The 17739-nt window shown below is 43.7% G+C and overlaps 1 protein-coding gene across 9 annotated transcripts in view; it reads right to left on the bottom strand.

Annotated features, from left to right (window-relative positions):
• tcf4 (transcription factor 4) overlaps positions 1-17739 on the bottom strand; it is a 617800-nt gene that overhangs the window by 462924 nt on the left and 137137 nt on the right. For all 9 annotated transcript variants that reach the window (XM_033033210.1, XM_033033191.1, XM_033033173.1 and 6 more), the window contains one exon: positions 8425-8486. In XM_033033210.1, coding sequence (XP_032889101.1) covers positions 8425-8486 — 62 coding nt within the window. The remainder of the gene's footprint in view (positions 1-8424; positions 8487-17739) is intronic.

Genomic DNA, 17739 nt, shown 5'->3' with positions numbered 1-17739 from the left:
ATATTCATGATCTCTCAACCTACTTTGATGGAGCCATTGCACTTTTATTATCTGCACTTTCTCTGTAGCTGTAACACTATATTTTGCGTTACAGATTGTGCTCACGTGTGGTATAATATGCCTGGATAGCATGCAATGGTATCTCATAACAGTGTATCTCAGTATTTCATATTATCAGTGCATCTCGGTATTTCACACCAGTACATCTCAGTCTCTCATATCAGTGTAACAAAGTAAACCAATATCAGTTGAAGGTGTTCTACAGAGTGCCACAGATAAATCTTTTTAAGATGCTGGAAGCCCATGGTTCGAAAATAATACACTGGCTATGAAATTGACTCCTGTCAATTAGGTGCAAAATGCATAGAATGGATTGGATAGCTGCAAACCAGACATATACCTTGTAAACAATTGTAAATAATGTTGCAGAGTTCTACTTTGCCGAGTATTGATTGGATGAGGCATTGAGCCTTGTCTGGGTTTCTGGCAGATCAGGGTAGATGTTTCTAAGTTGGCTTCCTTGAGTAGTCCTGTTTGAATACAATGTATTGAGCTGCTGTTTTATTGGTTTAGTGAAATGTCTGTTTACGTATGGGGTAATTGGATTATTAAGAGACCACCCCCATGTGGTTCGGCCCCTCGAGGACCCGGGACATATAAAACCTCGCTACCACGAGGTCCAGCATCGATCTTCTGGGAGAGCGCTTGGGACTGCATGACCTTCTGGAGTGTCTCTGTTTGAGCGAGGCCTAGAGGGCTTGATCAGGCAGATACGAGGATCGAACCCGCGGTGGGATAGGTACAGTAGTTGAACTGTAATTGTGCATTGTCAAAATAAAGATTAGTTGTTCAAGTTGGGGGGAAGCTTAGAACGAGCAATTTACAGGAGAGTCTAGGACCAGAGGTCATAGCCTTAGAATTAAAGGACGGTCTTTTAGGAAGGAGATTAGGAGAAATGTCTTTAATCAGAGGGTGGTGAATCTATGGAATTATTTGCCACAGAGGCTGTGGAGGCCAGGTCAGTGGATATTAAGGCAGAGATAAATTAGAATTAGAATGCCTTTATTGTCATTCAAACAAAGCTTTGAACAAAATTTTGTTCCCTGCAGTCAAAACATTAAAAAAAAAACCCACACAATCAACGCAGTTCCACACAAACATCCATCACAGTAAATCTCCAAACCTCCTCACTGTGATGGAAGGCAAAAGTCTTAATTCTTCCCTGATCTACTCCCGCGGTCAGGCAGTCAAACTGCTGCTTTGAGGCTCTTGATGTTAAAGCCCCCGGCGGGTGATGGTATGTCCCGTGGCCGATTAAGCCACACCGAGCGATGGAAGGCCCAGCGACGGGCCGATTCAAACTCCGCGATTCGGGGCGGCTGTTGCGGAAGCTCCTGAAAATCAATCTCCTACTAGGGACCTGCGAGCTCCCGATTTTACCGTCCACAGGGCCTGCGGCCGAAGCCTCCGAAGCTCTGAAGTGGGGTCGCAGCCGCAGTGCCACCACAGCCTCCGAAGTCAGCCAGCTCAGTGATGGTAAATCCGCAGCCTCTACGACTGGAGCCCGCAGGTCGATTCCGGTTGGAGGCCGCCAGCTCCACGATGTTTGCCCCCAGCGAAACGGAGACACGACAAGGAAAAGGTCGCGTCCCCGTTCAAGGAAGAGATTTAAAAGTTTCTTGATTAGATTAAACAGATTCTTGATTAGTACAGGTTATGGGGAGAAGGCAGGAGAATGGGGTTAGGAGGGAGAGATAGATCAGCCGAGATTGAATGGCAGAGACTTGATGGGCTGAATGGCCTAATTCTTTACCTATTCTTTCTGACAACCCTATCTATTTCTCTCATGAACTTTGCTACCTCTAAAAGATCACCCCTCATCCTCACACACTGCAAATAATAAAGTCCTAGCCTGCTCCATCTCTCCCTATAGCTCAGGCCCTCGAGTCCTGGTAACATCCTCTTAAATCTTCTCTGCACCCTTTACAGCTTGACAACATACTTAGAGGAAGTCTTGCCAAAATCTGCAGATTAGACCAAAATAATGGAAGGATTAGCAGTATGTAGTGAGGTTTCTTTTTCCATTTGGAGGGCAGTACGGTTTTGGAACTGACCGGTCACTGACCTTAGAAAACTAGAACACAAGAACAGGCCCTTCACCCCACAATGTCTGTGCTAACCACAATGCAAATTTAAATTGCATTTATCGCTCCATTCTTTGCTTGTTCATTTGTCTGTCAAAATGCCTCAAACATTGTTGTCATATTGTTAATATTGGCCAAATTAAAGACACTATTAAATGGAGGATCCCTGCACTTGTCAGAATTGTTTAAACCTTGTCAGCTGAACTTTACAGGCTTTGATTGGCGCCAGCAGATTGAAGATAGCAGTCAGTGTGTGAGGCAGGAGGCAGAGAATGGTAGCACTCTGACCCAAAATGTAGGGGAGAAGAAAAAGACAATAAAGACAATAAACAGAGAATAAGAGAGGGTGGGTTTCTTAAATGTGTATATTTTAATGCTAGGACCATTGTAAGAAAGGTGGATGAACTTAGAGCCTGGATTGACACCTGGAAGTATGATGTTGTGGCGATCAGTGAAACATGGTTGCAGGAGGGCTGTGATTGGAAACTAAATATTCCAGGATTTCGTTGCTTCAGGTGTGATAGAATTGGAGGGGCAAGAGGTGGAGGTGTTGCATTGCTTATCAGGGAAGATATTACAGCAGTGCTTTGGCAGGATAGATTAGAGGGCTCGTCTAGGGAGGCTATTTGGGTGGAACTGAGAAATGGGAAAGGGGTAGCAACACTTATAGGGGTGTATTATAGACTGCCAAATGGGGAGCGAGAATTGGAAGAGCAAATATGTAAGGAGATTGCAGATATTAGTAGTAAGCACAAGGTAGTGATTGTGGGAGATTTCAATTTTCCACACATAGACTGGGAAACACATTCTGTAAATGGGCTGGATGGGTTGGAGTTTGTAAAATGTGTGCAGGATAGTTTTTTGCAGCAATACATAGAAGTACCTACTAGAGAAGGGGCGGTGCTGGACCTCCTGTTAGGAAATGAGATGGGTCAGGTGGCAGAGGTATGCGTTGGGGAACAGTTCGGGACCAGTGATCACAATACCATTAGTTTCAATATAATTATGGAGAGGGTCAGAACTGGACCTAGGGTTGAGATTTTTGATTGGAGAAAGGCTAACTTTGAGGAGATGCGAAAGGATTTAAAAGGAGTAAATTGGGACAGTTTGTTTTATGGGAAAGATGTGGAAGAGAAATGGAGGTCATTTAAAGGTGAAATTTTAAGAGTACAAAATCTTTATGTCCCTGTCCGGTTGAAAGGAAATAGTAAAAATTGGAAAGAGCCATGGTTTTCAAGGGAAATTGGACACTTGGTTTGGAAAAAGAGAGAGATCTACAATAATTATAGGCAGCATGGAGTAAATGAGGTGCTTGAGGAGTATAAAGAATGTAAAAAGAATCTTAAGAAAGAAATTAGAAAAGCTAAAAGAAGATATGAGGTTGCTTTGGCAAGTAAGGTGAAAGTAAATCCAAAGGGTTTCTACAGATATATTAATAGCAAGAGGATAACAAGGGATAAAATTGGTCCATTAGAGAGTCAGAGTAGACAGCTATCTGCAGAGCCAAAAGAGATGGGGGAGATATTGAACAATTTATTTTTTTCGGTATTCACCAAGGAGAAGGATATTGAATTAAGTGAGGTAAGGGAAACAAGTAGAGTAGCTATGGAAACTATGAGATTCAAAGAAGAGGAAGTACTGACACTTTTGAGAAATATAAAAGTGGATAAGTCTCCAGGTCCGGACAAGATATTCCTTAGGACATTGAGGGAAGTTAGTGTAGAAATAGCAGGGGCTATGACAGAAATATTTCAAATGTCATTAGAAACGGGAATAGTACCGGAGGATTGGCGTACTACGCATGTTGTTCCATTGTTTAAAAAGGGGTCTAAGAGTAAACCTAGCAATTATAGACCTGTTAGTTTGACGTCAGTGGTGGGCAAATTAATGGAAAGGATACTTAGAGATAATATATATAAGCATCTGGATAAACAGGGTCTGATTAGGAACAGTCAACATTGATTTGTGCCTGGAAGGTCATGTTTGACTAATCTTCTTGAATTTTTTGAAGAGGTTACTCGGGAAATTGATGAGGGTAAAGCAGTGGATGTTGTATATATGGACTTCAGTAAGGCCTTTGACAAGGTTCCTCACGGAAGGTTGGTTAAGAAGGTTCAATGGTTGGGTATTAATGGTGGAGTAGCAAGATGGATTCAACAGTGGCTGAATGGGAGATGCCAGAGAGTAATGGTGGATGGTTGTTTGTCAGGTTGGAGGCCAGTGACTAGTGGGGTGCCACAGGGATCTGTGTTGGGTCCACTGTTGTTTGTCATGTACATCAATGATCTGGATGATGGTGTGGTAAATTGGATTAGTAAGTATGCAGATGATACTAAGATAGGTGGGGTTGTGGATAATGAAGTCTACAGAGAGATTTATGCCAGTTGGAAGAGTGGGCTGAAAGATGGCAGATGGAGTTTAATGCTGATAAGTGTGAGGTGCTACATCTTGGCAGGACAAATCAAAATAGGACGTATATGGTAAATGCTAGGGAATTGAAGAATGCAGGTGAACAAAGGGATCTGGGAATAACTGTGCACAGTTCCCTGAAAGTGTAATCTCATGTAGATAGGGTGGTAAAGAAAGCTTTTGGTGTGCTGGCCTTTATAAATCAGAGCATTGAGTATAGAAGTTGGGATGTAATGTTAAAATTGTACAAGGCATTGGTGAGGCCTATTCTGGAGTATGGTGTACAATTTTGGTCGCCTAATTATAGGAAGGATGTCAACAAAATAGAGAGAGTACAGAGGAGATTTACTAGAATGTTGCCTGGGTTTCAGCAACTAAGTTACAGAGAAAGGTTGAACAAGTTAGGACTTTATTCTTTGGAGCGCAGAAGGTTAAGGGGGGACTTGATAGAGGTCTTTAAAATGATGAGAGGGATAGACAGAGTTGACGTGGATAAGCTTTTCCCACTGAGAGTAGGGAAGATTCAAACAAGGGGACATGACTTGAGAATTAAGGGACAGAAGTTTAGGGGTAACATGAGGGGGAACTTCTTTATTCAGAGAGTGGTGGCTGTGTGGAATGAGCTTCCAGTGAAGGTGGTGGAGGCAGGTTCGTTTTTATCATTTAAAAATAAATTGGATAGTTATATGGACGGGAAAGGAATGGAGGGTTATGGTCTGAGCGCAGGTATATGGGACTAGGGGAGAATACGTGTTCGGCACGGACTAGAAGGGTCGAGATGGCCTGTTTCCGTGCTGTAATTGTTATATGGTTATAGGCTCAGACTGGTATGCAGGATGGAGAGGGGTCCAGGTGTTCTCCCTGTTTCTCTTGAATTGATAAAATGTATAGTGGTTTTGCAAACAGACTTTAAATTCATCATTTTGATTGGATTGCTGCAAATGCATTGTAAATAGTATAAATAATGTTGCGAGAAGATCATCCTGTTAATCGATGATTGGTCGAACTGTTGAGCCTTGGAGAAACTTAGAATCTCAGGGCACATGTTTCAATGTTTATTCTTGTTTGCTTCCTTCTAGAACTTTCTTTCAAATACAAAAATACAATGTATTAACCATTGTATTATTGGGTATGGGAAATGTCTGTCATGTATGGGGTTAATCGATATTTGTAATTGGATTGTAAAGAGACCACCCCCATGTGGTTCGGCCCCTCGAGGTCCGGAGACCTATAAAAGTCCGCTACCACGAGGTCCTGTGTCGATCTTCTGGGAGAGCGCTTAGGACTGCGTAACCTTCTGCAGGGCTGCCAACTCTCACGCTTAGGGCATGAGAGTCACGCATTTCAGCCAATTCTCACGCCCTCATGCTGATGACAGAATTCTCACGCTGTCTTCAGTCCCTGCACAGCAAATATCCTATAGCGATCTTTGCTGCACAGTTTGTCTCTTTGCGCCACATGACAGCGATCTGTGCGGTCTCGGGAAGCCCGTCGGTTGACGGCTGTGAGTGACGTCGTGTCTATTCTCTCTTGATTCAAACTTTATTTTGACAAAACACAATTACAGTTATGCGGATAAATGGGACTAGTTTAGATGCACTTGATTCAGTGTTTTGGACTGAAACTAGACTGGGGGGAAGTTTAGAATGAGCTATTTACAATATCTGTTACATCCTCTTCCCCAAGCTTTCTTTACCACCCTATCTACATGAGATTCCACTTCAGGGAACTGTGCACAGTTATTCCCAGATCCCTTTGTTCACCTGCATTCTTCAATTCCCTAGCATTTACCATATACGTTGTCTGCGGAGGGCGCTCAGCATCGCCAAGGACTGCTCTCACCCCAACCATGGACTGTTTACCCTCCTACCATCCGGGAGGCGCTACAGGTCTCTCCGTTGCCGAACCAGCAGGTCCAGGAACAGCTTCTTCCCGGCGGCTGTCACTCTACTCAACAACGTACCTCGGTGACTGCCAATCACCCCCCCACCCCCCGGACACTTATTATCACTTATTATTATTTATTCAAATCATTTGCTATGTCGCTCTTCCAGGGAGATGCTAAATGCATTTCGTTGTCTCTGTACTGTACACTGACAATGACAATTAAAATTGAATCTGAATCTGAAGTATCCACCACTCCATGTATAAAAAGTCTCTTGATCCTCCTTTACACTTTCTTCCTCCCACCTTTAAGCTATGCCCTCTGTACTTGGCATATTTACTTTTAATGAGATACTTGACTAGGTCGCTGAATTCCTGTAAGCTCAAACGCCTTCTGTTCATCTACCCGGAAAAAAAAAATCTGGACATTGGCCATATGCAGACTTGACAAATCCAATTCTCAGCTGTTTGGCTTTCCATCCTCATCCAAAAGCTCATGCACTTTGTATCATGAGCCTGCCACATACCATTTGCCACAGCCTTTGCTAGTGAACATATTAAATCACTGAAAATCTTTAAAGTTTTGTTTACCAGATAAACCTCTTGTTCCCTTTACCCCATCAAAAATACCAAGAACATTGTGCCTCCAACATTAGTATCCTAAGCATCTTACTTCCTTCTTACTTTGTGGAGAGGTCCATGTGGCGGTTATTGAGGGTGCCGACCGACGGGCGAGGACGGACCACGTGGGAGTGTGGACGCCGCTGCCGGGGTGGAGGAACAAAGAAGGATCTGGCGTGGGGGGGGACCGCCATGAGGGATGGGGAATAACAATGGAGGACATGGTGTGGGGGGTCCACTGTGAGGAGGGGGAGAGGGAGGTGCGGGATACATGGTGAATTTGTCAGCGCCTTTGTGTGGCAACTGTTTGCATACCTTGGGTATGCAAGTGAAGAATTTCACTGTGACTTGTCACGTGACAATAAAGTATTAATTCATTCATTAATGGCTTTATTTCAATCACCTAACCATGGGCTTGCGAGGAATAGGAGCGGGAAAAGGGAAAGATGATACAAATTTTTACTCCAATTACGATAAAGAACGTATGACACTGTGAAGCGTGTTTTTGCTGTAATATATTAGTGTGTGAAGCTATATAAATGCACGTTGCTGTAATGCATTACAGTCAGCGGGATCTTAAGAAGATAGTAACAACACAATTGGGAGAATTATCCCGTGAACTGCAAAGCACCTAGAAAATATTTCCCCGCTAACTACTGTTCAAGAAAGAACTTTGAGTTGCAACAACAGCACGAAAGATAAATAAGTGCCATTGCTGACATTTAAAGTCATCAATTAAACTCCCATGGAATTATACTGCCTAGTATGATGGAGAAGTAATTAATCTGGCCTATGGTCTATTGGCAATAAAATGCAAAGCTTAAACACTATGATATACTGCATTAAATGTGTAAGAATGTTATCAAAAGTTTGCAATACCTCCAGATATTTGAAGTTTGACTTTTGTAAAGATCTCTCTGAATCCCAATAAATAGTAAACAAATTGATGGGCATCTGGGACAGAAACATAGAAAATAGGTGCAGGAGTAGGCCATTTAGCCCTTCGAGCCAGCACCGCCATTCAACATGATCATGGCTGATCATCTAAAATCAGTACCCCGTTCCTGCATTTTCCGCATTTCCCTTGATTCCTTCAGCTAATTCTAACTCTCTCTTGAAAACATCCAGTGAATTAGCCTCCACTGCCTTCTGTGGCAGTGAATTCCGCAGATTCACAACTCTCTGGGTGAAAACTTTTATCATCATCTCGATCCTAAATGGCCTACCCCCTTATTGCTAAACTGTGACCCCTGGTTCTGGACTCCCCAACATCGGGAGCATTTTATCTGCATCTGGCCTGTCCACTCCTTTAAGAATTCTCCTCTCATCCTTCTAAATTCCACGTGAATAACATGTTACGTCTTACCCTGGATGGGCTCGGATGACCTCCGGCTCCCCAAGATCCAGCGCTTGTTCTGTCTTCCAGACCTAAACACAAAGTAAAGAAATGTATGCATTAGTGTCTGGAGTTATGCTGAATATAGTTATGTGCAGATATTATTTCCCTATAACCATTGCTCCACTTTACAAGTTAGTCAACATGAAGGTAAAGCTGCATTTCCGTAAATTTACAAGTCAGTGATAACTGCTGCATAATTCATCACAGATGCTCCTTGATACAGATCTTTCAAGATATGGTTAGAAATTTTGGTTGCATTTTCAGCTGACTTTTTTTATTCCAATTTGTTCTGTACACCGAATATTGACAGACCATCAAAAAGGAATCCAAAGAAAGCAACATATTAGAAGTTGCAGATTTGACCCCAAACTTCTTTTGCTCTGCGATCACATCCACGATCATGTTCGCAGCACTGCACATAGCTCTACCGCCCAACATCGCAGCGAGTCAGAACGGCAGATAAGAAAAGCATTTACTACTCATAGACAACAACATGGAAACATAGAAACATAGAAAATAGGTGCAGGAGGAGGCCATTTGGCCCTTCGAGCCAGCACCACCATTCATTGTGATCATGGCTGATCGTCCCCTATCAATAACCCGTGGAATTAGTCTCTCGGAAGGAACGGTAGATGCTGGTTTATCCCCAGGATAGACACAGTGCTAGAGTAACTCAGTGGGTCAGGCAGCACCGCTGAAGAAAAAAGATCGGTGACATTTCGGGTCGGAACTCTTCTTCAGAACTTCAGAACCCTTTAGAAGAAGGGTTCCAACCCGAAACGTCATCCATCACCCCATTTTCTCCAGAGATGCTGCCTGACCTGCTGAGTTACTCCAGCACTTTGTGTATATCATTGGAATTTGAGACTTTTTGTTTGAAAAGAGATTAGAGCCAATTTCCTATTTTTCAATATCAGTCAATTCTCAAAGCAACCATGTGAAGAGAGATTTAAATGAGAAAAATGAACGTCAAAATATGAGAAACAGTTAGGAAACAAATTACGCAACGGATATTTAAGAAATAAATTCATCTTTGGATCAATCCATTGGACTCACACTAACTTCATATTATATGGTATAGCATTGTTGAACCAAACTGAGGGGATGGAGTAAAAGACAAGAGAAAAATCTAATTTTTCTAAAACTGGAGCAATCTTTCAGTCAACAGAACTAGGTCGAAAAATGAGTATGAAGTAAAAGCTATCCTTGCATCCGTAAAAGTCATCCTCAACCCTGAAGGATTACCTAAGAAATTATCTTACAGAACTTCACAATCTAAGGATTACTTCTCACAGAACAATCAAAGGATTACTTTCCAAAAACAATTTCCTTCTCTCCAAAGCTATTACTGCTTCATCCGCTGAGAATTTCCAGGGTTTCTTTAGAGATTTTCAGCTTTTCCACTGGTTTAACATTTATTTCTATGTGCCTGGTTTGGGCCAAGTTGAATAAAACTAGAACAACAAATCTGCTGTGAACCACTTCGGAAATATTGGAAGCATGCAAAGTATCACATAAATGAAAGTTCCTTCTTTCTTGCAATAACATGAAGCATTGATGTTAAACTCTGAGTCTTTATCCAGTGCCAGGAATTTGATGTAATCCACATAGGCATTCCACAACACGGGACATTATCACGAGGTGCTTTAAACAGTGGTAAACCTAAGTTTGCTTTGGAGGCACAAGAGACTGCCGATGCTAGAAACTTGAGCAAAAAACAAACTGCTGGAGGGAAGAACTTACAAGCTCAGTACAGATAGCACCCGTAGTCAGGATCAAACCCAGGTCTCCAGATCTGCAAGGCAGCAACCCTACAGTTGCATCACCCTGCCGCCCTAATATAGCATCTGTAGAGGAAAGTGAGCAGAAAACCTTTTGGGTTGGGATTTTCTTCCATGTGGGGGGGGGGGGGGGGGGGGATATGAACTCCAGCCTCTGAAATCTAATAGCAGTACTAGTACAGGGCTCGAAATTAACGGTTGCCCGGGTGCCATTGACCACTCAAAGCGCCGCCGGGCAACTAAACACTGAGTAATTTTGCCCGGCTTGGCAACTAGATACTGGTTTGTACCGAAGATGGACACACAATACTGGAGTAACTCCGCGGGTCAGGCAGCATCTCTGGACAAAAGGAACGCAACGTTTTGTGTCGGCGGTGACGGCTGTATTGCCTGGGAAAGATACTAGGTGCGGGGTGAGGAAAGGGTCAAGTGAATGACGGGCGCTAAACTGCGAGTAACAGCGGCTCATCTTCTCCTCCTCCCACACTCCGCCCGCCCTGATAAGGGCCGCTGCTTGCAAACCCGCGCTTTCAATACAAACCCTCCCGCACGCCGAGGCCGGGAGGAGGGAGGGAGGGGGAGGCTGCCTTTTCTTCTGAAGCAGCTGCACCAAAGATTCTATAGCTATAGGATCTTTGAGCTGCACCGCTCGGCCCCATTGGCTGGCGGAGGAGGGAGACGGTGGCGAGGAGTTCCCAACGGCCAAGGCAACGGGGCGATGTTGTCCGAGGAGCGCTGACCCTCCTTCCTCCATACCTCGCCCCCCTTCTCTCTCTCTCTCTCTTGTACGCCCCCTCCACCCCCCCCCCCCTTATCCTGGGACCCCTCCTCTACATCCAGCACTGATCCCCATTCCCGCCTCTATTCAGTCCTCACTGACATCCCCTGTGCTCCCCTCCCCATCTACCCCCCCCCCCCCCAATCTATTCATCCTGCGCTGATCACCCTATCCACCTCGCATTGATTTTCCTGCCACCCCTCCCCCCCCCATCCATCCTACACTGGTTCCCCAATTCACCCTGTACTTACCCCTTTCCCATCCATCCTGTACTGATCCCCCATCCATCCTGTACTGATCCCCCATCCATCCTGTACTAATCCACGCATTCATCCCGTACTGACCCACCCTCCATTTACCCTGCACCTTCTCCTCATTCATCCTGTAGTGATCCCCCATTCATTCTGCACAGACCCTCCGATCCACACTGTACTGACCCCCCCCCCCATTCATCCTGCGCTGATCTCCCCCCATCCTTCCTGTACTGATCCTCCCATTCAAGAAGAATGGGGGGAACAGTCTGAAGAAGGGTCTCGACCCAAAACGTTGCCTATTTTCTTTGCTCCATAGATGCTGCCTCACCTGCTAAGTTTCTCCAGCACTTTTGTCTACCCCATCCATCGCGTACTGAACCCCCCATTCAACATCACTGACATCCCCCGTGCTCTCCCCTCACAATTTTACCTACTCCAACCAACATGTACTAATTCACCTGCCTCAATCCATCCATTCTGCAACGACTGCCTTCTAACCCCCCTCCCCCCCTGCCATCTATCCACCCCGCACTGATTCACACACACCCCCCTCCCTGACCCTATTGTCCTGGAAATGTCTTCAGAGCGAACATTGACTATGTTTGATAACGGAATGCAATAAAATATGTTTTAATTCCCAATGTTATTATTTGTTTTAATCCGTAAAGATGGATTAATTAAATTGTGAACACGTGAAACATTAAAACCGCAGTGTTCGATTGTCACTGCTACCGTTGACACGTTATTACAGAATTCATTTTAACGGCAAATCAATGCTCTTAATATGGAATATCAGATATTTAATGAGCAACATTCACAACTATACGTACGCATATATGTTACCATGGTCCAGGATTTATTGACACAGGTTGATCATACGCTGAATAATTCAACCACATTTTTGTTTGGAAGTGGAAAGAACTAATAGAAATTGCATTAATTGCAATGTGTAAAAAGAGTTGAGATACTGCCTTATAATTTTGCTGCATGTCATTGTGGGATATATCATGTCTTGATTGGTAAATGTTTAGTTTGTGACTTTATTTGAAGCAGAAATAATATGTGAATGTTTCATTGAGTATAATTCCGTCTGGTAACTATGCACTTCGTCCGAGCACATTATCGCACGCGTCATGCAAGCCATCTTAAATGACCACCTAAACTGTCATTTGGCAACCTAAAAAGCTGCCAAGGTTGCCCGGCTGGCAACAGGGAAAAAAAGTTAAGCGATAGCCCTGTGGTACCACAGTATTCAGCTCCATTCACAATTCCTCACACAATGATGCAGGTGATAATACTATAATTTACCTGTATCTACATAACATCTCAAAAAAACGTCCATTTCCTGTGACATAGTGGGATGCATAACTTTAATATTGTACTTAAATACCCAATCGCACAATAGAAATCTGATTACAGGACCAAGTATTGCAAAGAGTGTTTTTAACAACACTAAATTATAATAATTCATTAAATCTGGCCATCAAGCTGGTCATCAATTTAACGATTTATTTTTTTCAATTAATCTTAAAATCTTTGCTGAACATATGTTTTTATATATTAGATAGATAACAAAGTACAGAGAGAAAATGTTGGACATGCAGCGCAAATTAAATAATATTTCAAACACAGGTTAATGCTTTCATTGAACCCCTCATTACACAATGCAAACAGTGATCAGTTCCATGTTAAATAACTGTCGATGGGATAATTAACCCAGTAAATTGACATTCTTTATCAAGCTCAAAAGGAAAAAGCAGGGGCTACTCTATGGTTTGAGTAAAACTGAAGGAGAATCCCACTCAAAGCATTGAACCATTTTTGTTCCCTCTGAAACTGTACAAAATATTAAAACAGATTACAAATCACAACGTTTCAATTTAGAATTTGCCCCTTTTTAGGCAATCTCTCAAGTTTGAGAATGGCCTGCTTCCACTCCAGTTTTGTGCGTCTGGAGGCGGTTGATATAGCACCAACAGGCTCTGCCACAAGTGGGTGAGGAGGTGCTTTATCAGGAGGACAGGTGGGTAGTCGGTAAACTCCTTCCGCCATTTAGCAAGGTAAAATAAATCATTACCAGAGGTTTACTCACTAGCTTGAAGATGGTATCGTGCTGAGGCAACACTTTTCAAGCAGCAGAATAGTTCAGGATCAAATATAGTAATTTTAACTTCTACAATTTAAAAAAACAGCGCTGTAACTGACACGCGGCATCTGCCTCATGGTAAACGCTGGATAGACACAAAATGCTGGAGTAACTCAGCAGGACCTGCAACATCTCTGGAGAGAAGGAATGGGTGACGTTTTGAGTCGAAACCCTTCTTCAGACTGAAAGTCACGTGAAAGGGATACAAGAGATATAGACGATGACGTAGAGATATAGAACAAACTAGACTAAGTGGGACCCGTTGGGTCCCATGTTCACACGGGAGGGCTGGTCCCCCAACGCAATATTCCACCTCTCCACCAATTCCAATATTGGCTAGTATGGACATTGTGGGCCAAATGGATTCTTGGGGTAATGGCTCAGTCACTCAAGCCTGATGTGCTGGCAGCTCACTCACGGCCGGTGGGCAAGCAGTTGACTCACAGCTATTCCTTGAAATTCCATTTCTTTCTTTTTTTTTTTGTTTCTTTTTTTTTACCTAAATCAAAAAAGAAAAAAAAGAGAAAAAGGGAGAGAATGATGAAAAAGAAGCAAAATAAAAGAAAGAAAGAAAGAAAGGAAAAGACCCCTAAACTACCAAAGATGTGCAAGAGGAAAGAAGAGAAATAAGAAAAAGGAAGATGGAGATATACCTCTCCCCCTTTGGCCTCACTCTGACAATGGACAGAAAGATCAGTGTGGGAATGGGAAGGAGAATTAAAGTGTTTAGCAACCGGGAGATCAAGTAGGTCTAGGTGGACTGAGTGATGGTGTTCAGCGAAACGATCACCCAGTCTACGTTTGGTCTAGCTGATGTATGAGTCCACTCTTATGGTCTTGTAAATAGCTTGTTCTCAGCTTCCCCCCCAGTCTAGTTTCAGTCAAAAATCACTGAGTCAAGCAATTGCGCATCTAAACTTAATTTTGACAAAAACAATTACAGTTCCCACTTCTATACCTAACCACTGCGGGTACCACTATAGTATCTGCCTCAGCCACCCGGTAGTGTGTTCCAGCCACTCACCGCCATCCTCTGTGTATAAAATCCTGCCCCACACACATCCTTTCAATTTTGCCCATCGCCTTAAAGCTATGCCCTTTCGTCCTTGATTTTTCCATCTCTGGATAAAGGTTCTGCCTGTCCATCTATTTATGCCTCTCGTCATTTTATATGTTTCTAACAGGTCACCCCCACAACCTCCAGCATTCCAGAGAAAACAATCCAAGACTGTCCAACAGCTCCTTGTAACTGAAGGGCCGAATGGCCTACTCCTGTACCTATTGTCTATTGAAACCCTCCAATCCAGACAGCATTCAGCATTCCCTGCACCCTCTCCAATGCATCCCCTGCACCCTCTCCAAAGATTTGTATAATGGGGCAACCGGAACTGCAGGCACTACCCCAAAAGTGGGCAAATGCATGGCAGATGCAGTATAATGTGGATAAATGTGAGGTTATCCACTTTGGTGGCAAAAACAGGAAAGTAGACTATTATCTGAGTGGTGGCCGATTAGGAAAAGGGGAGATGCAACGACACCTGGGTGTCATGGTACACCAGTCATTGAAAGTAGGCATGCAGGTGCAGCAGGCAGTGAAGAAAGCGAATGGTATGTTAGCATTCATAGCAAAAGGATTTGAGTATAAGAGCAGGGAGGTTCTACTGCAGCTGTACATGGTCTTGGTGAGACCACACCTGGAGTATTGCGTACAGTTTTGGTCTCCTAATCTGAGGAAAGACATTCTTGCCATAGAGGGAGTACAGAGAAGGTTCACCAGACTGATTCCTGGGATGACAGGACTTTCATATGAAGAAAGACTGGATAGACTCGGCTTGTACTCGCTAGAATTTAGAAGATTGAGGGGGGATCTTATAGAAACTTACAAAATTCTTAAGGGGTTGGACAGGCTAGATGCAGGAAGATTATTCCCGATGTTGGGGAAGTCCAGAACAAGGGGTCACAGTTTAAGGATAAGAGGGAAATCTTTTAGGACCGAGATGAGAAAATCATTTTTTACAGAGTGGTGAATCTGTGGAATTCTCTGCCACAGAAGGTAGTTGAGGCCAGTTCATTGGCTATATTTAAGAGGGAGTTAGATGTGGCCCTTGTGGCTAAAGGGATCAGGGGGTATGGAGAGAAGGCAGGTATGGGATACTGATTTGGATGATCAGCCATGATCATATTGAATGGCGGTGCAGGCTTGAAGGGCCGAATGGCCTACTCCTGCACCTATTTTCTATGTTTTTAATAGTCCTGTAAAGCTGCATCATAGCTTCCTGACTCTCATAGTCAATGCCCCGACTTATGAAAGCAAGCATACCATATGCCTTCTTTGCCACTCTATCTACCTGTGTTGCTACTTTCATGGAGTTATGGATTTAGAACTTATGTAAATGTGTTACCAATCAGAATGCCCAAGTAATTTTTAAAACAAAAGCAGTTATGATTTTGATGATAAATACATGTGATCTTCACTGATTGTGCAGATCCTGTGAGGATTAGTATATTGATAAAGCAAGTAATTTGGAAATCTAACAAAATGGCATTGTTTATTTCTAGGAGAATTGAATACAAGAGTAAGGGGATTGTTGTTTCAGCTTTAGAGGGTGTTGATGAGACTACATCTGGAGTCCTGTGTACAGTATTAATTAAGATTCAAGATTCAAGATTCAATTTAATTGTCACATGTACCAATTAAGGTACAGTGAAATTTGTGTTACCATACAGCATACAAAGTAAAAAAGTGCATAAAATAAAATTTAACATCCATCACAGTGGAATCAACACTGTGATGGAAGGTGATAAAGTTCAGTCATCTTCCTCCTTTGTTCACCCGTGGTCGGGGCCTTTGAACAGGACCGTTGCCGACGGTCCGCTGTTCAAGCTCTCTCATCGGGATGATGGAAACTCCGGCGTCGGGACGGATCGGAACAACGCGGCATGGATCTCCCGAGTCGGCCGCTTCTTACCGGAGACCGCTGCTTCACAGCGTTAAAGTCCACAGGCCCCGCGGTTGGAGTTCCAACACCGGCGATCCTCGGCAAAAGATCCCAGGCTCCGTGATGGTAAGTCCGCGACGCACCAGCGGCTTGAAGCTCAGGGCCAGTCTCCAGGAAAGGCCGCGCCACTCCATGTTGGACATGGATAAGCTTTTCCCACTGAGAGTGGGGAAGATTCAAATAAGACGACATAACTTCAGAATTAAGGTACAGAAGTTTAGGGGTAACATGAGGGGGGACTTCTTTACTCAGAGAGTGGTAGCTGTGTGGAATGAGCTTCCAGTGGAAGTGGTGGAGGCAGGTTCGATTTTATCATTTAAAAATAAATTGGATAGGTATATGGATGGGAAAGGAATGGAGGGTTATGGTCTGAGTGCAGGTAGATGGGACTAGGGGAAAATACGTGTTCGGCACGTACTAGAAGGGCCGAGATGGCCTGTTTCCGTGCTGTAATTGTTGTATGGTTATATGGTTGTAGGCCGCAGGGGAGGGGGGGGGGGAATGGAGATGCGACACGGAAAAAAATTGCATCTCCGTCGAGGTAAGTGACTGGAAAAAGTTTCCCCCGATCCCCCCCCCCCCCCCCCCCCCTCACACCCCCCACATAAAATATACCAAGAGACATTAAAACAAACATTCAAGACATACTTAAAATAATAAAAACAGAGAAGGGACAAGACAGACTGCTGGTGAGGCGGCCATTAAGGGCACCACCTGGTGTTCATAATTAAAACAAGGTGCCAATGCTTTGGAAAAGAGATACAACGTGCTGGAGTAATTCAGCGGGTCAGTCTGCATCTCTGAAGAATATGGATGGCCGATATTTCGGGTCAAGACCCTTCTTCAGACTAATTGTTCAAAGAAGGGTCCCGACCCAAAACTGGACCCTTATCATTCTGAAGAAGGTCTGAATTGGATCCATAATTAGTCTGAAGAAGGGTCCTGACCCAAAGGATTACCTATCCATGTTCTCCAGCATTTTGTGTCTCTTTCTTTTGTAAACCAGCATCTGAAGTTCCTTATTTATACATTTTGCCAATGCTTTGGAAGCCGTTAGATACATAGATAGAAACATAGAAAATAGGTGCAGGAGTAGGCCATTCGGCCCTTCGAGCCTGCACCGCCATTCAATATGATTATGGATGATCATTCAATTCAGTATCCCGTACCTGCCTTCTCTCCATACCCCCTGATCCCTTTAGCCACAAGGGCCACATCTAACTCCCTCTTAAATATAGCCAATGAACTGGCCTCAACTACCCTCTGTGGCAGAGAATTCCAGAGATTCACTTTTGGTGTAGTTTAAAGGGCGAGGCGGAAGGAT

Source organism: Amblyraja radiata, chromosome 1 (assembly GCF_010909765.2).
Source record: "Amblyraja radiata isolate CabotCenter1 chromosome 1, sAmbRad1.1.pri, whole genome shotgun sequence".
NCBI lineage: Eukaryota > Metazoa > Chordata > Chondrichthyes > Rajiformes > Rajidae > Amblyraja > Amblyraja radiata.
Note: the sequence above shows the minus strand (reverse complement) of the source record. Positions and strands in the feature narration are given on the sequence as shown.